At 36.7% G+C, this 25,982-nt stretch overlaps 1 protein-coding gene across 2 annotated transcripts in view; it reads left to right on the top strand.

Moving 5' to 3' along the window:
• Positions 1–25,982, top strand: part of RPS6KA3 (ribosomal protein S6 kinase A3) — a 74,269-nt gene that overhangs the window by 7,713 nt on the left and 40,574 nt on the right. For both annotated transcript variants that reach the window (XM_038128621.1, XM_038128613.1), the window contains exons 2-3: positions 5,339–5,395; positions 25,723–25,839. In XM_038128621.1, the coding sequence (XP_037984549.1) occupies positions 5,339–5,395; positions 25,723–25,839 (174 nt within the window). The remainder of the gene's footprint in view (positions 1–5,338; positions 5,396–25,722; positions 25,840–25,982) is intronic.

The raw sequence follows: 25,982 nt of genomic DNA, 5'->3' as shown, positions 1-25,982 counted from the left end.
ATGACTAAATAATACTGGAAGTTCTCAAATGTTTAAATCCAATAACTGCAGTTGTTGGATAAGGCTGGAAGTTTTCACAGTTGCTGACTAAAAGTTACCTGAGAGAACCTTCATCACCTGTGTTACCCATTGGCATGTTAAAACTTCCACATAACAATTTGTAAGGGGTCTGATTCAGACATCATCTTTCTTTTGCTTGTGTCCTCAAAGCGTCATTCTGCACTGATACACAGTTTAATTCTTGTTAAGTCTTGATTAATTGCTAAGTCTAGGAATATAACATTTTTTGTGTTTACTGAGTTTTGTGGTTCTGCTACAAGGCACCAATTACATGGAAAAGCCAAGTTGACTGAACTCTGTTAATAGTATGAGGACTGCCTACTAATTTATATGCTCAATTCCAGTATTAATAATTAGGAAGTGTTGAGTTGGCAGAATAGCAGAAGAATTATTCCAAAAGATGCAATTGGTGTCAGTTTCATAAGGGGTTTTTAAGTAGCTGACAAACACAGTTGAGGAAAAAAGTTAAAATATTTACCAGAAAGAATACTTAAACATCCCGGAATAGTCTAACAATAGTCTCAATGCAAAGGAGAGAAATTCTGGGGGTGGAAGAAGGTCTGGGAAGAGACTTAAAGCCCTTCAGAAAAAAAAACCTTTCAGACTGTAGAAAAGAATAAAGATTAACAGAATATATGAATGGAGATGCTAAACTGAATCTAAAAACTTCAAATGTATACTATCTATCATAATATTGATGCAACTAAGGGAAGAATATGAGAAATGAGTACAATAGGAAACATAATGATTTGCCTACTTAAAATTTCAATTGATATGGTTTGGATACATGTAAAAAAACACTGTACTGGGAATGATGGTTACCTGACATTATTATTAAAACAAGGTATCCTTCCCCAGATTGCTAAGTCCTAATTGTATTTATGGATGCTAGGTGCTAAATTGTACATACAAAATTACCCATCTGGATCCAGTACTAATCAGAAAGGTGAAAAGCATTAGGTTTATTGTGCCAGGTGAGTTTTGCCACTTCTGAGACGAACTGGATCTCTTGCAGTAAATGCTGGAACCTTAATTAAAAAAAAAAAAAAAAAAGTAGCATTATGACTTTCAGATCAATATGTAACTGTAGTATGTAAAGTGCAGGATATTCAGTGCTTCAAAGGAAGTGGTTAATTGATTGTAGGGAGATGTGGGCTGCATTTCTTCGTGTACTTCTTTCTTACAAAGGGTTTGGTATGAGTGTTTTCTTGATGCCAGTACCTTAATGTATGACGCTGCTTGTGACCGCATTGTCCCTGCAGTGTGGTTTTTATGGGTGTGCATTACTGGTAATTTGAATTTTTAAAAAGCTTTCTTTAAACTATCTTTCTGCCAGGGAATTTCTAAGTGGTCTTACATTTTGAGGATTCAGTGCGTCGAAACCTGTAATTTTTGATTGCTGGAAATATTTATGATTGACTGACTTTTGTGTCACATGTTCTGTCAGATCATTTGGGGGACATTCATGTACTAGCTGCCTGACAAAGATTCCCTGGTGTCTGTCTGCTTTATACCTAGTAGATAACCTGTAGGATCTCTTTGTTCCTGTCCATGTGACTTCATGAAAACTGCTGGAGCCCAGCTGTGTTTAGGTATTGATTTCTACTAATTTAGTGAGATATGGCAACAGGTTTAAAAGCTTTGGAGAAACAAATTTTGTACCTTAGTTAACATGACTTTTTCCAATGGAAAACCAAATAGGAAGTTGAATCAGAGTGGATTGGAAGACCATTTTGTATGTTGCCTTTGTAAGGGATGTGCACCCTCCTTTCCCTGGCAGGAATTGATTGTTGATGTGTGCAGGTGTAAGTAGAAATTTTCTGTGGACCTTTTCTGTTATTTTTCTTATACTTCTCTTGTGTTGCCATCTGAAATATGTTTTACTTTTGGAACCAGAGTACTGGGAATAGCCAGCTCTTGGATCAATTCTGCTTACTTAGCTGGGAGGAGAGCACCTGAAGAGGGGGAGAGCACCTGAAGAATAACCAAGGTCTAGAGTCTCTGTCCTTTGAATTAAACTAATCTGAGAACATGGAAGATATATATGCAGCCTTCTCTTAGTCTGTGTTCATCAGACTATTATATCTGCTCCCAGCCTGTTATGTCATCAAGGCATGCCCTTGGTGCTAGTTAAATACTGCAGGGAGTCTACACCCAGCAAAACAAAATGTATTTCATTTGCTCACCTCTTGTGCTGCTGACTTCCTCACTCCACACTTGGTTTCAATGGTGCCATTTCCACAGGAACCTTTGGGCTTTACATTTTAACTCCTAAGAAAGGCTGTGCACTTTGTAGCCTTTCTGAATACACAGCTGCTTTCCATTTAATGGTATATACCAGCAAACCATAAATCATATATACATATTCTTCTTTACCTTACATGGCTCAGACTGTTCTGAGAAAAACTGGTTCTACCATCCAGTGATTCCCTTAGCATAATCATTGCTTGGGTAGACCTGTTTGAAAAGATCTTGCTAATCCAGTGCTCTGGCTCAGACAGGACAGCATGGCACTTACGGTGATTCCTTGAGTTTGTTCCTAGTTCCAGTCTGTGTGTTTTGCTTGAGTTCAGCTGAAAAGTATCTGTAAGGAGTGCAGGATTAAACAGGAAGACCAGATTGTGCAAAACAGTTTATTTGTTTTGCAGAAGTTTGCTGTGGTTTTTCTGGTTGACTGCTGAGAAAGTCAGTGAGGTTGAAGATAAGAGCTTTTTTAAAAACAGAGCCTGATCTTGCCTTTTTGTGTTTGAAGGGAGGCTTCTCTGAAGTTTCTGAGGGTGCGTTTCACTTCCAACTGATTTCAGTTGTCTTAAAATAGTAAATGTGAGAACTTAAACTTACTGTGTGGTAAATTCTTATTTAACCTGCAGTTAATATACATTACTATTTAGCAGAATGACTGTTGTAGCAGGAATCACTATTTCTGCAAATCTGCATGTGGAGTGGAGTCAGTGTAGAGCGCATGGTTTTGATATACACATTGGCCTATTTTAGGCCCCAGAGTTTAGTCATTGTTGCTGTTAGGACATTACAGACTCCTCCTTTTCAGCTAAAGTCAATTTTATTTGTTCTACTGATTTTTTTCTTTTCTTTTCTTTTTTTTTTTCTGATTGCAAGATTGAAGGAAGCTATGTTATAGCGAGAACAGAATGTAGAGATGTGTAGCTAAAATACTAATGTCAATTTATGTCATAAATTTGAGGAAAGGGGAAGTATGTGACTTGTGGCCTTGATGGTAATGATAGATATGTACTCAATTTACAGCTTGTCCCTGTAAACAAGCTTTATTAAAAACACTCATTGCTGTTACTTAGCTAAGCTGGTATTTTTCTGGTCTTCCATTTGATAATATCAACTTTTTATGTATCTGAAGGAAGGATAGTACAATACAATATTCACTACCTATACACTATGAGAAAAAGATATTACAGTGTGGGGAATGTGGACTTTTTGGAGAATCATCTTATCAAATTACCATTTGCTGTACACATAAAAGGTTGTATTAGCTGCCTTTAACTGAGACAGCTTTTAAAGACTATACTCACTGCTGTAGTAATGAATAGCACATGCCAGTGATTTCTTACTAGAAAGAAATCTTTCCATCAAGATGACTTTTAGAGTAGACCAGAGTCATGTCTACTGGAAATCTCCAGTATCTTCCAGAAGCCAGGAAAGATGAGAAAATAGTGCTGCTACCATGTGCCAGATGTCTGCACTAGGAAGACAATCAGAAAACCCATTCCTCTTCCCCTCCCCACCACCTAAACAAAACAACCAAAAAACAAAATCAACACAAAAAAAGCCCCCCAAAAAAACCTAAAGAAACACCTCTCAAAAAAACCCAACCCGCCTATGTTGTGTTTGGGAAATCCGTGATTCCTATAATTTAGCTTTTTCTAGCTGCACCTTCCAGCAAAAAATTAAAAAAAACTAAAAACATGCTCAGGAGAAAAGTTGCTAGAGAGCTGGCAATCATCTGATTGAACATTCAGTGTGCTTGCAATACTAAAAAATTATTATTTGTAAGTGGTTAGGATTTAATCTGTCACAGATGAAAGACTCCCCTCTACACATATGCAAGCTAGAAGATTCTATTAATCAGAAGCTCTTACAGAAGATGCTAGGAAGGTTCTGAAGAATTCTGCTGAAAAACTGAATAGTAGGAAGGAAGGTGTGAAATGAAGCTAAAATCTGAATTTCTGAACAGCTTTTATTAACTTTCTGACATCTAAAAGGTAACTATCTGTACATGTATGTAACTTTTAAGTAAATTAGGATTTGAAAAAATTGATTAATTAGACTGCATTCTCTAGGGAAATGATGCACAAATGAGCTCAAATTCTGTCTCCAATGGTAATGGAAAATAGTAACCATTTTTAATAGTTTTTCATTTGTTTCTAAAATGATACTGAATTGCTGTTAAAATTTAGGAGCAAACTAAGAATTAATGCCTGAGGTGATGCCCTGTATGGTAACTTAGGAAATACATACTTTTACTTACAACTTGCTATTGGTCATGCTTGTTGTGTAATAAGCAAAGTCATTCAAATTCTTTCAGGGAAAAATATCTCTTAGGAATTCTCCAAGTATAATATTGCTGTCAAGCAAAAGAAAGCCTTTGTTGACCAACACAGTATTCAAGGTTTGGGGTTGTTTTTTTTTAAATCTTTATGGCTAAATTTCAAATTCAGGAGCCTTTTTCTGTATTGCTTGTTAGAATAGCCCTTGGGAAAATACAGAAAGTAGTAAATGCTGTAAAATTGATAGTAAAATTAGAATTGCATTCAATATTTTTTTAAGTCTATAGTGTAGTTATAAATTTTTGTTAAGGTGGAATAAGGGCTGACTTACTATGTCATGCTCTTAGAAGGAGCCCCTTTATCTGTTCATTTTGTGTGGCTTTTTGCCATTCAGTCTTCATCAGGTTTAACTGTTTTGCAGAAGTTGTAGTTATAGAAAATAATGTCTATGTATAGTGGTGAGGCTTCAAATGCCAGGTGGTTTTATGTATTTCTTACTATGACTTCATCCAGGTTGAGAATACACAAGGATCAAAGCAAGAGTGGCATTGCATGCCAGCAATAGGGAGTTTTCCCTATTTACTGTTTACTTTCAATTACTTTTCTTTTTTTCAATTTCAATGTTTACTCTCAATTACCTGCTTTTGTAGAATATGGAGAAGACAGTACAGTAACATGCTGTGAAAGCCTGTCTTTAATAAATTTATTTCTGTACTTGGATTCAATATTTATTTTCATTTTCTGTGTTTTTTTTACAGAATGGACAGCAAATTGTGGATGAACCTATGGGAGAAGATGATATAAACCAACAAACTGTAAGTAAAAGATGGCTGTAATAAAAACAGTACAATTTGGGAGCATGCTGACATCACTTAATTCATAATGGCAGTTTGCCACTAGTGGTTTGTTGTTTGAGATTACTGGACATGGGGTGCACTCTCAGATCTTACTGTTTTTGAGAGAGGTTTTTTTTTCCTCACTGACTCAGGTCTAGTTTGGTATCCTACTGTTCTCAAAACTCATTCTTCAGCTTTTAATAGTGTTTCAGGGAAGCTCGAGTGCGAGGAACAGCTGTGAAATTGTAGTTTCCATTGTGCTTGTTATTGAAAGACATTTATCAAAGGAATTCTTAAACTAGGCTTCTTAAAAATAGAGATTGTTACTAAAGAGAAGATCAATAAACCTTCCTGACTGTGGTAATTTTTAAGGTTCCTTGTATTCATGTCGGACTTGCAGTTTACAAAATTTCATAATGTGAAGATACCCAGTTCAGTTTTCTTGTTGCAATGCCTGTGAATTTTGCCAAACGTGAAGTTTAGCTGTGCTTTCATGTGAGAGAGTACTAGCTGAATCTTAGGTCTGGTGATAAATAGCTTTGCCAATAAAAACAATTTATGAAACTCCATTTTTGGTTGGACTTCAGGGTTCATATGCTGCTATTGCATATTGTGCAGACTTCAGGTTGTGAGTAGATGGTCCAAGCTGTTCCCATTCCACCTGTGCTGCTTGACAGGGAGAAGGTAGTAGAGTGATATCAGCCTGAGAAGAAGGGGAGGGTGAAGAAAAGTGTGGCTTTAGCTTCACCTTTGTTTCTCACTATCCTGGCAACTGGTGAAATAAATTTTCCCTAAATTGATACTGTTTGGCCCATGGTGGTAACTGGTGTGTGCTGTCCCTGTTCTTAAGGCAGGGCATGAGCTTTTCTCCTACATGTCCTGCTGAGAAGGGGAATTGAGAATGTGGCTGGGTGGATGTCTGGCAGTCAGCTAAGGTTTATCCCTCAAAATTATCAAACTTCTCTTTCAATATTTGATAACTACAGAACGCTTACAAATGCTTCCCTGTATTTCCTTTGGAAATTTCCAAACAGCTGCTTTTTTGGTGATCAACTGATTTTCATACAGTATAACCATCAAAAAGTTAAAACATTACTGTGGTATTCTTTTTGTCATGCTTGAGCTGCTTGGTTAAGATTGTTTTAGCTTTTTAATGTCTCAGACCAGTATTTTAGGAGTATACCTTGCATTTATTTCTAGGCTGCGGTGAGTAAAAGGTTGCCAGTTGTGGTGTAAATTACTCTAGGGGTTTTTAAACAACATGTTACTTCAGCTGCTCAGTCAGTTATAGCTGGAAGTTAACCAGTGCTGTCAGTCAGGTGATGAAATACTGCTTGAGCTGGGATGTGAGATTCTGTCCCTCCTTCATAGTCTGTTTTGGTGCAAGATACAGACAATTGTGAATTACCATTGAAACTCATTTAAGTTGCACTGTTTAACTTTGCACTTAAATGGACTTGGGGCACTTACATAGTTGCTAACAATTTATGAAATTTCTCGAGTGTAAATGAGGACGGTAGAATGCCTAGGGTGTTGTAACAAATCAGGTCAGAAGACAAAATACTTTGGTAGGTGTGTAAAGTAGGCAAGGACACAAAGTTGCCATACTTCTGTGGAGATAGAAGGTGAAAGCTTAAAATCTGCATCCTTTTGCTGTTGTGATTGGATAGAATGCTGATAATGCAAATGAGATAGGAAATTTAAAATAAATATTAAAACTTAACACAGTTCTATGTACATAGGAACTCTCTCTAGTAGTCTGTGTATCAAAAGATAAATTGTTTCATTAGGTTCGTGTTCTTTTGGTCAAAAGTAAAGTTAATTAATGGGAAAGCCTGATTTACATGGCTGTGATTCAAATTTGGTGGTTTTAGGAAAATCAGCAGCTATAAAGATCCCCATTTCTAAGGAGTCCAAGATGCTGTATGGTTCAAAGTCTTGCTTCTTTTGAAAGGGGACTCATTCAGCACTCTGGTTTTATTGCAACAAGTGTGCTGATTATAGCTGACTTTATAGCTTGTTGCCAACATTTTTTTATCTGTATCTCATAAATGACCTGCAACCAGCAGGAAATAAACGTAAGAGCAGCTGGCTCTTAACCTGAAGCTTAACCTGATGTGAAAACTAAGTGATCATTGCTGAAAGGGGAAGCTATTTAAAGCCTTTTATTTGCTACCTTTCTCACGCTTGTGCTGTCTGCCATTGCTTTTTGTACCTCTGTGTCCATAGAGATTAAGTTAGCTGAGCAAATTAATTGTTTTGAGCTGTTGCAATCATGCTGCATGCTTTATTGCTAGTTAAAGCTAACCAGAAACCGCAGCTAGTCTAACAGCTGTCTTCCCATTTTATGTGTACGTGAAGAGAATATCATATTTGTGCTGTGTTCTTTATGTTCTGTTATCTGGATCCTATGTAACTGATTAAACACTTAGTACAACTGATGCATTACCATTGCCTTCTACTAGTTTAAGCCTAATTATTAAACATATGAAAAATACTAGGTTCCAAGAATTTCTGAAAAGTTTCTTTTCACTAGAAGTGAAGTTTTCATTTGTAAGTTGCAGAAAAATTTCTTTTTTGGTAACCTGCAAGGACTAAAGGGTTATTTTTTCCAGTACAGGCAGAAGTGGAAGCTGTTCAGGCTCAAACCTGGGCTGAACCTCCCTTCAATGCAGGTGGTGGGGTCATATTACTGCCCTTGACTTCTTGCTTTGGCCCTACTTTTAAACAAGCAGAATTAAAGCATACATACAACTAAAACTAAATCAAAACAAATCATACTGAAATATGCTGATCGGGGTGATAAAAAAATAGATACCAGTAGCTGTCATCCTTTTACCAAAAATATGTAACTAAAGTAACAATGACTAGTCAGTGGGTGGTCAAAAGGTAGAGTAAGAAATGCTTGCAAAGAGAAGACAGTAGTTTAAAGAGTCTTTTTCATTTATGTTTTCCTTATAGAATTTAACCCATCTGTTTGTAGTCAGGAGAGATGAAAATTAAGACCATTGTCTTCCTAGTCAGTGTTTTTTATTAAAAGAGTTTATAAGAAAAGTAAGATCTTAAAATAGGTTTCAGTATACATTGGAAAAATAATTTGAAGCATGTGGACAATACAATCTCGTTGTTGAAGTATTGCATTTGATTGGTCGGTGCTGAAATTCTGTATTTTACATGCATGTGTACCCTACATTTTACACTAAATCTGTAAAGCACTGGAGTGGGGATGTCAAGATAGAGTGGGAGCTCATTCACCAGTTACAGCCATGGGCAAACAGCCCCCATCACTCAAGCAGTAATACTAAATCCAGAGTAATCTGGGGTAATCTCATTTGTTGTGTCTTCATCTGTGAAAATAATGTTGGATGAGAATGTTATTCAGGAAAATTCATGGAAAAAGCAAAAGTAAACTGAATGATTTTTAGATTTTAAAACATTTCAGAGAGGCTTTAGCTGATTTTCAGTTTAACCTCAATTTGTAATATTCTGTACTAGTGAGGACTCAATGTTTCAGAAACTTTTGTTTGTCTTTTGGCAAGTTGAAGCACCATTTCAGGATTGCTCTAAACATCTGTTGGATATTCCTGCTCAGGTGATCAGTAACAGTTTCCATGTTTAAGAACAGTCATGTTTGTTAACATGACAATGAAGGCATTTCTGATTTTGATGTGTTTGTTTTACTTTTGCTGATATAACCTTCACATTTCAATTTTCTGTGTGTGCGTGTTTATCAGTCTTTTGATTAAAATTCTTGGCTCTGTGGTAGAGGCTTTAAGACAGAGCTATAATTTCTTAAACATTAGGGAAATGTTTGGATTCGGAAGTGCTCATAATCCATAATCCAGGTTTTGGATTTCTCATCTACAGACTGATGCTTAATTTTAGCTGAAATAGCTACTTGTGTAGCTACTTGTAACTTGGGTTGCAAATACTAAACTTGTACTTGAAAGTATTCTGTGATTCTTACATTACTTTCAGTGTATTCTACTAAATATATTTAGATAAATGTACTTATATATTTAAATATATTTTACAATTTTAAAACTTGATTCTTGAACAAATGAGGGGTTTTTTTTAGGCAAACAATTTACATCTGTAAGAATTAAGTCCAGTCATTTCCTTCTCAATTACCAGACTGTGCTTTGTAAAAGGCTGAATACTTTTTTTGTCTAATGTGATGAAATCAGAAATTCATTATCTTCCAAAGCTCTCTACTCTTCTGAAATTTGGATGAATGTTGTTGGCAACTTTGTGACATGGTGCATCTTACCTTTCTGAGGATGAACTTGCAGGTCCTCAAGTAAGAAGTTACAGCATCCTTGTAAGCAGTGCAGACCATTTGGTCTGAGATGTTAACTCTCAGATATCACACTAATATATAAAGAAGGCAAGCCCTGGAATACTTTTTTTTCTCTAAGATGTCATCAGATGTTGAGGAAAGATTGCAGCAAAAATTTCTTTAATGCGTTCAAGTGGATTTTCTGAGTGACTTCTTTTGCATTTGGTGTCTTAGTTGCAGGGTGCGTTCTGGATCTCGGTCAGAAAATTTGAATAATTTGGGAGTGTAAGCAGTGTTCAAAGTCAAGCTGCTTACTTGTTACATGGAGAGAAAACAGATGGTAGCCCTGCAAAGCCTGTAAACTGACAGATGGAAGCTGCCACACCCCCTGTTTAATAGAATATTGCTGCTTTGGCTATACAAATGTATTTACTATGAAGAAAAGTATATTATTCTGCTTCTGAAAACTCGAAAAATTAGCTCTCTGTTCCTCAGCTGTTGACCTTTGTCAAACAAGGGCTCTTCATTCCAGGTGTATACGGCTTCTTTGGTTTTTTGCAAATAATTGAAAGCAATCTGTACTCCAGAGCCTTGCTTTTCTAGCACTGTAAAGACTTAATTTGCATTGTTACACTTCTCAGACTGAGGGTATAGGAGATAGGCAGTTTATCTGAAGGACTCCACTTACATTCAATGTTTCCGCATTCAATAGAACTCATGGATTCCCAAATGTTCTGTATTGCTTTGAGAGTTCCTCAGCATTTTTCATTTCTCCTGCTCTCTGTAGTGTCTGTGAGCCCTGTTCTCTTGAAAGTCTTGACAGCATTTCTCTTAATTTTTGTAAACTCAGATAATCCAATTTATACAATGGGGGGGGATGATGGGAGATGAACTCACTTTATGTTTCTGTACTGGAGGAGAAGGAAATGCATTGTGCAAGTGGAGTTCTGCAATTGATGGGACTGTGACTGACAGGCACACCACATTCCCTTTGTTTTGGAGACAGTTGTGTCTCCTGATAAACAAGTATAATATAAATCCTTATCAAAGATTTTAAATTAGGGAAGCAACTTGCTGGAGCAATTTGTTCTTTTTATCAGAGACTTCCCTGTTGGGGACTGCTGCCCTCTAACCTGTCTCCTTCGTATATGAAGGAATATTTAAAAGGGCAAGCTCTCTCAGAAGAGATGCTCAAAGTGAGTTCTGTAGCTTGTATCCCAATGTTTCTGGTTGGCTGCTGGTGCTCTTTGGGAACCATGCAGGCTGTGTTCTCCCAGAGCACAAGAAATTTCTTCCACCTGCCAGACTCATGCCAGTTATGGGAGAGCTATTGTTGTGAAGTAACCCCACTGACCCCTGAGCACTTTGCTTTTGTACTTCTCTGGGAGGTCACATAAAAGGTTTTGGAGAGCAGTAGTCAGTAATTGTACAAATGTTTCACTTGAAATGCCTTATTCCCGTCACCCTTAGCAGATACAGCAGCAAAATACACTCTTACAGCCACAAGATAAGAAAATTATTATTTACCCACAGTACCTTTTCATCTTTAAGGAATATTGTAGTTAGAGCTGCTCTTACCATTTACTCTCCATTTCTGCCTTCAGCTCTTTCTGGTACAACAGGGTTTAATTTAGTGACTTGAAGATTCCTGGTCACTCTGCTTTTAGTGTAATTTCATCTATTCTTTACAAGGTAATGGCAGAGAGCTTGAATGGTCTCCCATTTATTTATTTATTTAAATTTTTTTAAGTTTTCCAAGTGCAAATAACTCTATTGCTGTTAAACTGCAAAATTAAATTATTGAAGTATTTCAGTTTTGAAGGAGGAAGTAGCTACAAGTTTGAAACAGTTGAAGAGGGGAAAGCTTCAAGTAATTTTATGCTATTTATGACATTTTTGAAATCCTTGTATTGCTGTAAGCTTCTTGTGTTCAAGAAGCTTTGTTCATCTTGAAACTAATGTTAGATAATTCTTCATGCTCTGTTACTGCTGCTGTAGGAAAGACTGCTTCTTCCGAAAAGACTGTACCACACTGGACTGTAAAAAGCACATTGAGGACTTCTGAGCCCTCAGTTGAGTTACAAAGTCCTCCTTTGTGTAGTAGTAGTTCCTGAAGGCCTGTGTTTATTATAATAATTGTGTATGTTCAGTACACAGAATTTGAAAGTTTGTCCCTGCAGATGTGACACAAATAAAGACCCAGAAGAGTACAAAAGAACACTAAAAGGGCACAATTTTGCTTCTGGGATATGGCTTAAGTCAGGTCTTTATTTCACCTCTCCATTTTGACAAGAGGATCTTGGCTCATGCTGAGGAGATGTGTAATCCCAGTTTAAAGGAAAAGCTAGAAACTGATACTGTAAGGAGCCAGGATGTGGGATAGAGATAGCAATGTGTTCTGTCACTTAAAATACTGGCTTTGTCTTCTGAAGAGGAATTAAAATATAACAAAAAATGAAGTAATCCAGATATTTTTTAGAACCCAGTCAAGGGAAGCTGTCTGCAGGGTGGGTTTGTTTTCATGTCTTGTGCAAGTAGGACTACAGTATTTTGCTGTGTTTCCTTTGATACACAGTCACTAAACGGAATCACCTGGATATGTTTATAGCTGAATACTTTTATATGCCTTTGACTAAAGGTTTTTACTTGCCTTTGTTTATTTATTACTTGAAAAACAGTCTTGTTCCACTAAAGGAGCATGGACTTTGCAATTCATTGTTTTAACAAGTCTCAAAAAAGCTAAAGATAGTGTCAATATTCAGGAAAATAGTTCCCATAGTAAATCTAGAGAGATCAAATTAAAAACTTCCTCTCTTACGCTTTGCAGTAAGTAGATTGAATTCCAATTCCTAAAGCATTTGAAGTGTTTGGGGCTTTTTTAACACTGAAAGAAAGCTTAGTGATCTTTTTTACTTCAAGAAGTTCACTTTCTACTGAGCAATACAATATTGGTGCATAAGTCAGACATTTGAGCTGGGCAATCCAATTTAAATATTTCTGCAGTTTGCCTTGGCCTGGAACATCTGTGTAGCATTTTCTATGTGCTGGATTTCAAAGGACTAGGCACAAGGTCATTTTGGTCCTCTAACTAAACTCTAGTAAATAAAAACAACCTTTAGGCATTCTCTGCCTTGAAGTCTATAAGGTAGTGATATGAGAGATCTTAATGCATTGTGTAAAGTTAAATTCATAAAAATACAGTAATCACATATAGGACTTAAAATACTTGTTGTTGTGCTTAATCATTGAAAGGTTGTGTAGTAGTGTGATTTCTGAAAGAGATGCTGGTCTCTTTTGTTCTTTTCTGGGAAGCAGGAATCAGTAACATCTGCAACAGCCTGTTGCTATCAGGCAATCTGCCTAAGTTTCCTGTGCTGCTCTCTGTAAGTATCAGCAGCATGAGTACCACTGCTGCCCAGTCTGTCTTTATCACACTTCTGTGTGTGTGTGAAATCCATGTCCTTTTTTTAATGTCTTTTCTTTTCTTTTTGACCTTTTTTTCCCCCCTTCTCTCTCCCCACCCCCCAGCTGTGTCTGACTTGCCTGACAGGAAATTTTCTAATTGCCAGAACAGCTGGTCACAGCAAAAACGCCAGGGTTGGTCTTCCCTGCTAGACTTATGATCGCTCAGTCAGAAAATCCAAACATCATGGTTTCTTAGTCATGTTTAAGTTTCTGGCTCTGCGTGTTCGCTCTGTTCGGGTGAGCTTAGTTCATTATTTAAGAGAATAATGGGGAAAGTTTTACCTTTATTGAACTTCTGCTTTCAGAGCAGTTTTAGTCTTTTCGCTGCTTAGGGACCAATGTTGTTTGGATACAAAGCGTTTTGTATTTCCTCTAAAAAAGTGTGTGGTATGCTTGTATGTTGTAGAAGTTTCTAAGGTACCTGCTGGTAAAATTTAGTCTTATTAGGAAATTGTTACCTGTATGTAAATAATGTAAAACTTTTATTTTAGGGGGAGGTGGGGGTTGTTAAATGTGAGCTTAGCTGCATGTTTTCTCACTGAGAGTCAAGTTTTATTAAAAGCCTTTGTATTTTTAATACTTAGTGGTAATTTTAATAGTTACATCTTAATATAGTGCTTTAAACTGTGAAATATAGCTCTGTGTGGTGATAGTTAAAATAACTCAGGCGTATTAATATCTTAAATTTACTTCTGAAATGGTATGAAGAGTAGTGATGCTTGCATAACAGTGTTAGGGTTATTTCAACTTTTAAATGGTAATTTAGTCATAGCAAATGTTTAATTTGTGTAATCTGTCTTGTTGGGCATATATTTAAGCATTAAAAAAATTTGGTTTACATTGAGAAAAATTACCAGTGGAGGATTGTATTGTCCCAAGCACTGTTTCAGAACTATTTAACATTACATATAAACATTCTATCACTGGAGGTCAAATCAGTTTTCACATTTATTCTTTTGTCAGTCTGCACATACTTGTCAGTGAGGGGGTAAAAAACCCAAACCCTATGACCTTCTTGTGTAATAAGTTAACATCTTAAGTGAAGGTCTATTAACTTGTAAAAGCAGTAGACGCTTACTAGCCCGTGTAGTGGTTTAAACAATTTGTATTAGTTTTTGCAATGCATATTAAAAAATGAAATGGAATTTTCTTGCCACAAGTGAAACACTAAAACAAGACATTAATATAAAACAATAGAATATAGATTGCATTATAATCAAGAGGATTTTTTATGTAGACCTTATAAAATAAATACTTATCAACCCATAGTCCGGAATTATAGTTCTTTTCCACAGGCAACAGGAAAGGTATTCCTCAGAAATTTGGTCCAAAACTGACATTGTTTTATCTACTTACAGCAGCCTGGTTAGGTTGTCTTCAACATTCTGTTGATTTTAAAATGCTAGCTATTACAGACCAAAAGAAAGGTTTTCAACCCATGTAGAGTTCAGTATATATTTAGGAAATTATGATAATAAAACAAGATTCATAGTTTTCATAGATTAGTGCTGAGTATGCTCAGGAATTATTTTTCCTTTTAAATAGTTTGGGACTTTTTAACTTTAATTTGTTTTTAATTGCAGTTCTCTGAAATGTTAGTGCTTACCAAGTAGGAAAAAAACTTATATCAGAGTTACTGGGGAATGAAAGTTCCACCCAATGAGTATTTTTTTCCAATGCTGACAAGCACGTTTCAGTTCATGAGATAATCTTGCACTGTTTGATCAAGAGAGAACTGCATTGCAAAACTGCTTTTGGTGACATTGAGCTTTTAAAATGCTTACAGGAATTCCTCAGCTTACCTGCCAAACAACCTACTGCTCACAGTTCCTTTGGGAAGGAAGGAGTAGTGTCCCACTCCTGTTCTGTCCTTTTGTATTTTCATTCTAAGGAAAGAAAGCATTTTCAGAATTACACTCCCAGCCTGGTGAACCACATTTGTTCATAGGGCCTTACCCCTCCTCTGACTTGTTTCTGGGACAGGATTTATTCTTCAAACTCCTGACATCATCTGTAAAACCAAAAGAATGGGAAGAGTTCTGTCTCAGTAACCAGGCCTGCAGTCTTCATTTTGTGAGTTAGCTATGTGAAACAAATACAGACATAGGCATCCTTCTAGATCTCAAAATTGTTGCAGAAAAAGCCAGAAATGAAAAAGAGCAGAAAGAGTGTAAGAAATAAATACATTAATACAATTTTTCTTTGTTATCTCTACAAATTGTTTTCCTCTGAGAGACTTAACAATTTAAGAATTTTAAAAAAAATCCCCAGACACTGAAACTCAATATTTACAAATAAAGTTTTCTTTAAGAAATCTTATTTTCTATCAGGTAAAAACATAGATGCTGTATGCAGTAAGTGATATGATGTTAGTTGAAATTGTACCTTTTTCCATCTTTTAAAAAGAAGCAAAGACATAAATTGTGAAAGCCTGTGTTTCTGATGTCCACATTTAGAACTTCTGCTCTACTCTTGCTTTTTTTTTTAGTAGTAGTGTAAAACAGACTTATAAACAGAATATCCTTAGATCAGCTTGACTTAATTTTATACATGGTACCTCTTTGCTTTTTGTTTTGTTAGAATAATTGGTACTTCAGAAGCAGGATTTTTAATCATCTTTTTAGAACAATTGTTTGTGTATGAGCAGATAAATAGTGACTACTTCTATTAAGTGACTCAAATTGAATATTAGTCACAGTTATAAGGAATGGATTTTAGTCCATGATTTAGCTCACTAACACTGCTTACCAAAGTAATGGGAGATTGTGAAGTACTTGTTGCACTGTGAGTTTTATTTTTAAGATAGTTTTGAATTTGAAGGTAGGAGTATAAAAAGTATAGAATGTATGAATGTATATAAAATGTGTCCAAGATATTAAAAACACCTAGACTGGTGCACTCTTCACGTTTTTAACTCCCATTTTTACCTTAATGAAGATTTCTATAAGCTCTGGTAAAAGAGGTAAAAGTAATTTGTTTTCAGTTTGTGGCTCTTTATTGCTTCTAAAAGTATAACTCAAAAGGAAGGTCTAATTTCTGCAGATAATGCTGAAGATTCATTCTGTGTTCATAACAAGTTGGGAAAGTAAAAATGCATCTAAGAGACTTCCTGATGCAAGGGAGGGGAGGAAAAGGAAGTTCTGTATATGAGCTGGGGAACTGTGCCAACATTGAGTCATCCTTTTAAAATCACTTGATATCCAGTAAGCTTACTGTCCTTACAGGACAAAACTGCTTTATGTAACTTCAGTACCAAGGTTTAATATCATAGTCAATTCTTCAGGAATAGTTTATTTGATTATGGGGATCAACATGATGCCTGTGACAGACAAATATTTTGCCAAACACAGCCATGTCCAGCAGAGCTCTTAGCAGTACAAGGAAGGCTAACAAAGCAGTAAAAGGCAACCTATAGCCATTGTTGGAGCAGTATGAAGTAAATTGCTGGGGAATCCATTTTTCTGTTTTCAGCCTTATCTTTGCTTGTACTGAATGTACATGTGCTTCAGGAAAGTGCATTTGTCTAAAGGAAGCAAAACGTTCCTGAAAAGAGATTGAGAGGGGTGAAAACAAAGCTGCTACTTCCGTAATTAAAATGGAAAAAATCTATGTTACTACATAATCAATACTAACAAATGAAAAATTATAAAAGCTGTATCTTTGCTGCTGCACATTTGGATTTGCTTTTTTTTGAAAATTGGGTGGTCAACAACATACCCTGATTTTAGGACTGATACACTGATTTAGGTCTTATCTTGAAAAATAGCTGATGTTTGAGGGTGTTCACCAATATGGGCAATATGGTTTTGACTTAATTGTTATGATCAAAGCTATCAAAAAGGATTTTTCTTTCTCTTAGTCTGATTCCTGGCTATAGAAGTTGAAGTTCCAGAACTGTGATCCTTCCTGATGGTGATTCTGGTTGTTTCTCATGTGTAAATTATCCCCATATAAAATAGATACAAAAAATACTGTAGTATGTGATTTTAAACAGAACATATTCATTAACTCGTTCCCTAAAGAGTTTCTGGTGGGATCCACCAACCTTTTTTAATGTATTCATAGGGTCTGTTTAAAAGATATTTTCAAGTCACAATATTGGCACAGTTAAGTGCTAAATAGTGTATTAAGAAAAAAATCTTGCACAGTTTGGCAAGATTTTTTGCAGTTTGCACAGTTTTGGCTTTGTCAGGCAGTGACTCTTGGAAAGGACTCTCAGCACCCACCAAACACAGCCCCATGGTCCCTCAGCAGCTGCGGTCACTGCAGGTCGAGGCAGGAGGATTGTGGCTGGAAGTGTGGGGGTTATTGCTCCATGTGCAGCATAAATCAGTGATGCAGAGGCTTCCATAATAGCATGAACAATCAAGTAGTAAAAATGAAAAAATCAGGGAAGATTTACAAGAACATGAGCTAGAAAATCACTTTACAGTGAAAAATCTGGAAAAGTTCTTAAGGAGCAAATTAAGTCATAACTAAGACTTATGTCTGTAAATAACTGTATGTCAAAGATGGTTCTGTTTTGTACCTTCTTTACTCTGTTAAGACAGTATAGAATTAACAGGTAAAGGTGAAACCTGGGTAATGCTGGAACCAGGATTATCAGTATTTAAATTAATTTCTCCAGCAGTTGCTTAAGATGGCTTAGCTATTACAAAGGTCTTAATTATTAATTGAGATTAAAATTTGTTAATCTTCTTATCTGATGTTTACCTTAAGTCAAAGCCTTAACCTCATTTTTACAGATTTTGGTCAGCATGTCAATAATGTTTGATGTGTGGGAAGAACTTTCATGATTACTGAACCCATCCAAGGATTTTTTGCGCGTGTCTGATTTCCTTCCCACTGGCTTTTTATGAACTCGAGTATGTATAGCACATCTGTCCTAGTGATGTGTGCTGTTACTGGAAAATGGCAGTTTATTTAAAAGTCCTGCTGATAGTCAAGTTTTTCCTCAGTTCTAAAAGCAAAGATATAACAAGGGTTTCTTTCTGTCCAGAAATTGTCTTGTAAAATTCAGAGGTTTTATTTAAAATGCGTGTGAGGTTAATAGTTTGTTCTTGTTCCTTTGTTAAGTCCTTTATTTCATAACTTCCATCTCCGTTAGCTGCAGAAGGGGTTGGTGTGTGGCCTTTTAGTCTTTTCAACCATGAAACCTTTTATTCTGATGTTACAGGTTTGGTTCTGTATTTCTTGCTATATTTTGTATAGCCAAGGAGTGTGCAGAGGGCAAGCTTTTTGATCAGTACTTAGTCATCTGCCAGCTGAAATTTATTGCACTTCTGAGGAGATTTTCACCTTCATCTGGGTAATGCTCATTTTGTGGGAAAGTGAACGTGCAGCCAACCTTGTTTTGCACTCAGTTCTTGTGAGTCCCTTCTTGTAACAGCATGCGGATGTTGTGTGTTATCTTCAATATCCCCTTCCTGATGCAAAGGACTCAAGATAGGATAGTTATTCTTCACATGTCTCACGCAATAATGACTTCAGGGATTTTCTAAATCAACCTTTTATAAAGAGAACTTTCTCAGAAATCTCTTCCTGAATTTGTTCCAGGTGGAACTTGGTATGGTTTTCTTTAGCCTTTAGCTGCTATTACTCCTTTTTTGTCATCAAATAAGAACATCGGTTTTCCACAATAACAAGCCTCAGAATAATCCAAAAAGTAATGTCTATCCTTTCAAAGTGTTCAACATGTTAAAAATAAATAGAATGTTCTTTCAAAAAGCCTTAATCTATAGGTACTCGTGGCATGTACTGCACATACCTATCTTTGCTCTTGGTATGATAAAAAAATTAAACCTGCTGGGTTTTTTGTTGTTCTTGGCACAGTTAGTCAAAAAGATTTTTTAATTTGATTTTTTTTTTTAAATCCCACAGTTACATAATCAAATAAAACATTCCTGGACCCTCCCAACCCCCAAGTCTTGTTGTGCTTACCTGTCTTTGTCAGGAATCTTAGTTTCTGGATATCTTGCTTTCAGTCAACTTTTTATTAGTTTAATTTCACTGAAGCAGACAGCAGAGACTATGCAGTCAGTCTTTCTGTTCAGGATGGGTCCAGTTTACTTTTAGAGTCATGTGCTGTTGACTTTAATGTTTGAATGTCTTAAGCTGTAAATGTTTCCCTGTACTCTTTTTTCCCTTACCTTTCCAATTCTATGTCACTTCATGACTTTACACCCCTTAAATGTCATCTCTGTGTAGGAGCAATATAAATACACCAGTCTATTATTATTTTTGCACTAAAACTTTACATTTTTTAGGTAGCTGCTGCTTTTTTCCTTTGGAGTAATATATGCATATCATAATTTTAATTTATACTTTCAGTATATTGAAAAGTATATACACAAGTCTTTGTCCCTCATCGTGAAGCTGATGAACAAATTATTTTTTAATAACTGTTATCTAAAATATGCTATCATTAAGATTAAAGTGTTTAAAATATTTCTACTCATACTCCCATAATTTTCAGTATCTAGAAAAGGAGAAATCTGTCTTCCAGAAATACCTTTCCTAAGTACACGTTCCATACGTAACACAGCAGTTTATTCTTTGATGTTGTGTTTAAGTTAATTCACATCTAGTTCTTACACCTCTTTAAGAGTAAATTCTTGCTGAATTTCCTATTTCTGTCTTGATATTTTGAAATTTCCTTGCCAAGCACTTGTCATCATGCATGTTCACACTTTGCTTATGCATTTTTTTCAGGAAGCTGAGGCTGAGAATTTTAGGTGCAGTGAGACTCCTATGATGTTTGGATGTGCTAATATTTCTTATTCTTTCCTCTTCCTGCTACAAGTAAGAGCACAGATCTGATCCTGTGCTGCCTATTTAGATGATTCAGAGTATTTCCTTGTGAATTATTTTGCCAACATCACAGCATACCTTTATATATTTTTAAATTATTTTCATCTTTAGTTGATTATTTCAGGATCCCTGTCCTTTTTACATAAAATTTGTAGACTTAATAATGCTTCCATTTTTTGAATGTGGTTTTTTTTTAATTTAAACACTAATGACCCTCGCAATGGTATTGTGGGTTTTACTGGTAGTTCTCCTAAATACCAGTTCAGAGTCCAATTTAGTAGTTGTAGACCATCTTTTCAGCTGTCCCTGGAATATACTGCACAGAAAAAGGTCTGCAGATAACACACAGCTTATTCTGCCATGATGAGCTTATGCCATCCAGCTCTGTGTGGGCCACCTCTTTACACAGAGCAGTTTTCAGGTCTCCTATTGAAAATTCAGAATTCTGAAGGGTAAATTGCAGAAGAGGCTGTGTATAGATAAAGTCATGTTTTTCTCTTGCTTTTCTGGGTTTTTTCATTACTACTGAGAAATATGTAAGTAATATAGTAAGACTCTGTTTCTACTTCCTTTAAGGTTTGAAGTCTGGTTTTCTTTTAACACATTATCTATTAGTTGTTCCTGTAATAAGATCTCAAACAAATACAAATATTTTATGTTGTAGCAGAGTTAATTTACTTTTGAATTAAAATATGAAGGTAAAGGAAATTCACATAAATCCAATTACTAGAAGCAAAATGAGTGTTTAATGTTCATAAGTACCTAAAATACTGATTTTTTTTTCCCAGCAACATGATTAAGCTATTATTTTTGTAGTCCGATAATGATTAGTTTTTCACTGCTTCCCTAGAAGGTGTCTGTCCTTTTCTTGTTTTACTGGCAAGTATGTTTCCTATCCCAATTTGCAGCTGATTACTTAAGATAAAAATGAGTTTCCCTTGGTGTTGCAGAATCCCCCTTTCTTTTCTATAAAGTTTTTTATTCAGATTTTATTTGTCTGCGCCATACAGTCCGTTTGGTGTTCTTTCGTATGTGTATTTGTGTGTTCTTGTGCACAGACATATATTGTGAGGTGTTGTACTATAAGCTTACTTATATGGAGATACTGCTCGGAATAGTTCTGACTTGGAGACTAGATCAGTACAGGAAATTATTCTGGAATATGGTATTTTAAATTCATACCTAAACTTGTTTGTCACTGACTTCCTTTCTAGGCCAGTGTTGATTTAACACTATTATATTGTTGAGCAAACTCAGAGTAATGTTACCTTCTGTTTTGTTTCCTTGTATTCCATATTCAGTTTCACTGTAGTGGAAGCCAGTGGCAAAGTTGATACACGTTGTTTTGAGGATTTTTTTAAATGGCTTTCTGAGGCAGTGTAACTTTCTAGTGTGAAGAAGGCCTTGAGAGAACTGTGTGCCTAGAAGAGGAAATCATGTATTGAGACTTTTAGCTAGACCCTGCTGCAGTATAACACTTTAAAAAAGGGAGCTTTCCAAGCTTATAAATATCAGAAACAAAATGTAGGCAGTTAGGGTATAGTTGTAACTGGAAGGAAGACCCCACCATTGCAGCTGGTGAGTCGACTGTCTGTAGTTGCGTGAAAGGTGTCAAGGAATGGAAGAAAGGAGCGGAGGATCCAAGTATTCCAGCATCTCATTTATTTTCAATTCATCACATGGGACAAATGTTTGTGCCAAGTACCAAGAAATGATCAAACAATTCAGCACCAGATGGAACGGCTGGCTTCTCTTCTAGTTTACTGCAAGATGACATCTATCATCTGATGTAATTAGTGCAGTTGGTTGAGAATAGACATCTCTTTCTGCAGTGTGTAAGATTTGTATTTTAATTCAGGTAGATAGTGAGGCTTGATTACCTCTGCATATAATCTGCGTTTCTATAAAAGGCTTAGCTTTTGTATTTATACCTGCATTTGCAGAACACTGTTTAGGTTAAAATAACAAACATTCAGCAGTCATGTCAGAAAAGAAAACTGCGAATTTGTGGGCAACCACTCATCATAAATCTTACTCCCAAATGAGAGTTACCAACAAATAAACATGGATATCATTGGAGTTCCTTTTCGTTTAAAACAGAGTTCTATTAGGTCTGCCTTTTATGGACTGAAGAGTAACTGAGCCCTGAGAAAATGCAAAGTCTGGGAATATTCTCTTGGATCAGGAATGTGAAGTGGTGGTTTGGGGTTTGTTTTGCTTTTTAGAGGGTGCTCAAAATAGCCACTGGAAAGTTGGTTGCATAATAATTGCATAGCATTCAAAAATAATTTTTGTTTTTGTATAGAGAGCAAGTTAATATATTTTCTTGTTCTTGTTGAGTTTTGTAGTGCTTTTAAAGCAATATAGAATCATAGAAGAGTTTGGGTTGGAAGGGACCATGAACGTCAGCTAATTCTAACCCACGTGCCCTGAGCAGGGACACCTCCCATTAGATCAGGTTGCTCAAGGCCTTATCCAGCCTGGCTTTCAACACTGCCAGGGTTGGGGCATCTACAACCTCCCTGCACAACCTGTTCCAGTATCTCATCATCCTCATAGTAAAGATTTTCTTCCTAATACCTATCCTAAATTTTCCTTCTTTCAGTTTGTACCCATTACTCCCTGTCCTGTCACTACAGTTCTTGATGAAGGATGCCCCTCTGGCTTCCCTGCAGTCCTGTTCAGGTAGTGGATAGTTGCTGTGGGGTCTCCATGCAAACTTCTCTCCTGTAGGCTGAACAGCCCCAACTTTTTCAGCCTGTCTTCATAAGGAGGTGCTCCAGTCATCTTACCAACTTCATGGCTCTCCTCTGGATTTGCTCCTACAGTTCCATGTCCTTCTTATGTCCACCTGATTGCTCTGCGTCCCTGTAGGCAGTAAATAAAAAATATTCAAGTACGTTGTGTTTCACATGTTTTTGACTTTCCCAAGATTGCCAGGGAGCAAATAGATAAAACTGTTAAGCAGAAGTGGATCACAGTATCTGAAGTAATGTGTGCTGGGCAGTCTGTTTTGCTGATCCATTCTGTTCCTCCCTTGGGATTCTCTAAGATTCAGTGGGTGGTTCAAGTAGTATGTAATCCAACTGATCACGTAATAATTTAAAATATACAACCAAAAATGTCCACCAGCAATTTATTCTTTTGACAAGTAAAAGGAAAAAGTATTTCTTTCAGACTGTAAAGATTCAGCTGGTAATCAATAATGGTAACATTTTCTCCTGAAAAGACAGAGAAGTTCAGGTTATTAGGTGGAGTACTCAGCATGCCTATGTGCACACACATATAAAATTCTGGCTGTGTTAAAATGGAAACAGCCACCTAAACTTAGAGGACATCTTGGATTTGTCTTGGGTCTTCTAAAACTATTCTTAAAACTATATTCTTCACACTGAAGTATCTTTTTTCACTCCCTCATTTTAAAAGTTGCCAGCATGTTCTGCTCATTATTCCAAATCACATGCTGGAGTTTTTTAATATATACAGACTATCACACACACTCAGGATTTCTTATGTGCAGCTCATTTGCAACTTTGTAATCTTTTGAAGAATTGTCAAGTTTGGGAGAAGCATGTGTTGGAATATGCTGACCTGGGTGGACAGTTGCTTTGCATTTATATACAGTACTGAAATGATCAGATGCAAAAGGGTACTTTCAGCACTAATTCGTGCACATAAATTTTGCAGAATACTTGAAAGGCTTGCAAATTAGTGCTTCAGAAACAGAGTTTTAGAACTTGGCCTCTACTAACCTATCACTATAACTAATTAGTGCACTTTTTGGTGCATATAGATGAAGGGAAAGACTGAAACAAGGAAGACATATTCTTAGAGGAAAACCATAGAATATCCTGAGGTGGAAGGGTCTCATCAAGATTGTTGAGATCCAGCTCCTGGTCTTGGCACAGCACCATCACCAGGAGTGCCCTAGAGCATTGTCCAAATGCTTCTTGAACTCTCTCGGACTCGGTGCTGTGACCTCTTCCCTGGGGAGCTGTTCCAGTTCCCAACCACCTCTGAAGGAAGAACCTTTTCCTAGTATCAACCTCAGCCTTCTCTGACACAACTTCAGGCCCTTCCCTCAGCTCTTGCCAATGGGTAGGTTAGAGAATACTTAAGCAAACAGAGTGTATCCAAGTCTGTGGGCCCTGATGGAGTGCACATGAGTGCTGAGGGATCTGGCAGCTGTCATTGTGAGGCTACTGTTGATTTTTTTTCTAATTACCACGATGACCTGGAGGGGCGACTGAAGACTGAAGGAAAGCAAATGTCAACTCCTGTCTTCAAAAAGAAGCAGGAGGATCCAGGGATCCTGACCAATTGGTCAGCCAGGCCTTAATCCCCAGGGAAGTCATGGAGAAACGAATGTTCCTGTATACATGGAGGACAGAAGGGTAGCTGGAGTTATTCAGCATGGATTCACAATGGTGAAAGATGTTCAATGAGCCTGAAGGGAGAGTGCAAAGAGCTTTTTTTCAGTGCTGCCCAGTGGCAGGACCAGAGGCAATGGGCAAAAAGGGAAATACAGGAGTTTCTGTCTGAACATCAGGAAACACTTTTTTACTGTCAGGCTGGCTGAGGCCTGACACAGGGAGGTTGTCACCATCCATGGAGATATTCAAGTCCTGGGCAGCTGGCTCTGGGTGGCCCTGCTTGAGCAGAGGGTATAGGGTTAGACAGGATGATCTTCAGAGGTCCCTTTGAATGTCAACCAGTCTGCAATTCTATGAAATGGGTCTAAGAGTTCCTCAATAAATAGATGAAAAGTATTCTCAGATTTATTTTATTTACTATAACCCATAAAAGAAATAGAAAGAGAATGAACAAGAAGTTAAAATGGTAGATGGTATATTGCTTTCTGTATGTTAACAGTCAGTTGTGTGTTAACTTACAGTAGCTTCGATTGCATGTAATGCCTAGATAGATCTTCAGATGACATTTACAAGAATGCGGGTTTTTGTACTTGATGATAAGTTCTGAAATTCCTTCCTTGTGTGGCAAGGAGTGTCACTTTTCAGGGGCTTTTCAAATTCAGTGCAGAAAACACTGAATTAAGTGCAGAGCACAGGAAAATTATATTCACTGCTGCTTAGAGCTTTCTGGTGACCAACTTCTCACAGAAGGGCAAAGGATAAAGACTGGGCAGTTTTTATAGGATAGACTCTCCTTGAGGAGAAAAGCAGAACTCTTTCTTCAACACAGTTTTGTCAGTGGCAGGTGGAGCCTGCTGCTGAAATGAGAATGGAGAGTGTTGCTTTGTGTGGAAATATCTTGAGTCTCACACTGTCTTAAAAGGTGAGCATTGGCATTGCTGCAGCATGGTGGTCCTCATTCCGGTGTCAAAAAAGGGGGCTTTCCAAAGACATCTGGTCCATTTGATACACTCTAGGTGTGCTTTAAGATTAGCAAATTCTTAAGAAGATTGGTTTCCATTAATTGGTTGTGAATCTGGAATAAAAATATTAACCCAGTAATATGGGCCTAAGAGGAAAATCTTGGGAATTGCTGACTTCTGTCGACTCTGGTATTGTCTGGATCCCAGTGCATCTCTAAAAGTTAAAGCTACATTGTTACTGAGGTAGTGCTGTCTGTCTTAATTATGCAAATAGCATTGCTAAGTGGTTTTTTTGCCTATATTTGGCATCATCTAGTTGATTTGGTTCAGTGACACTGGTATTTTCCAACATACTGTGAATTTGTAAATATTTGCAAACCATTAATCTAAATTTATTCCTCTGTTTTCCTCTGCCAGGAAGAAGGAAGTATCAAAGAAATTGCAATAACTCACCATGTAAAGGAAGGACATGAGAAAGCAGACCCTTCACAGTTTGAACTTCTGAAAGTACTAGGACAAGGATCCTTTGGAAAGGTTGGTAACTGAGCTCTTGTGGACCCAGTTATTCAGGAACATAGCACTGAATACTGGTTGTGAAATATTTAGAATAGTCACAGTTTTGCATTAAGGCAATGTTGCAAGTGAAAACTGCTTTCTAAATTAGTGCTAACTAGGCA

This window comes from Motacilla alba, chromosome 1, assembly GCF_015832195.1.
Source record: "Motacilla alba alba isolate MOTALB_02 chromosome 1, Motacilla_alba_V1.0_pri, whole genome shotgun sequence".
Taxonomy (NCBI): Eukaryota; Metazoa; Chordata; class Aves; order Passeriformes; family Motacillidae; genus Motacilla; species Motacilla alba.
Note: the sequence above shows the minus strand (reverse complement) of the source record. Positions and strands in the feature narration are given on the sequence as shown.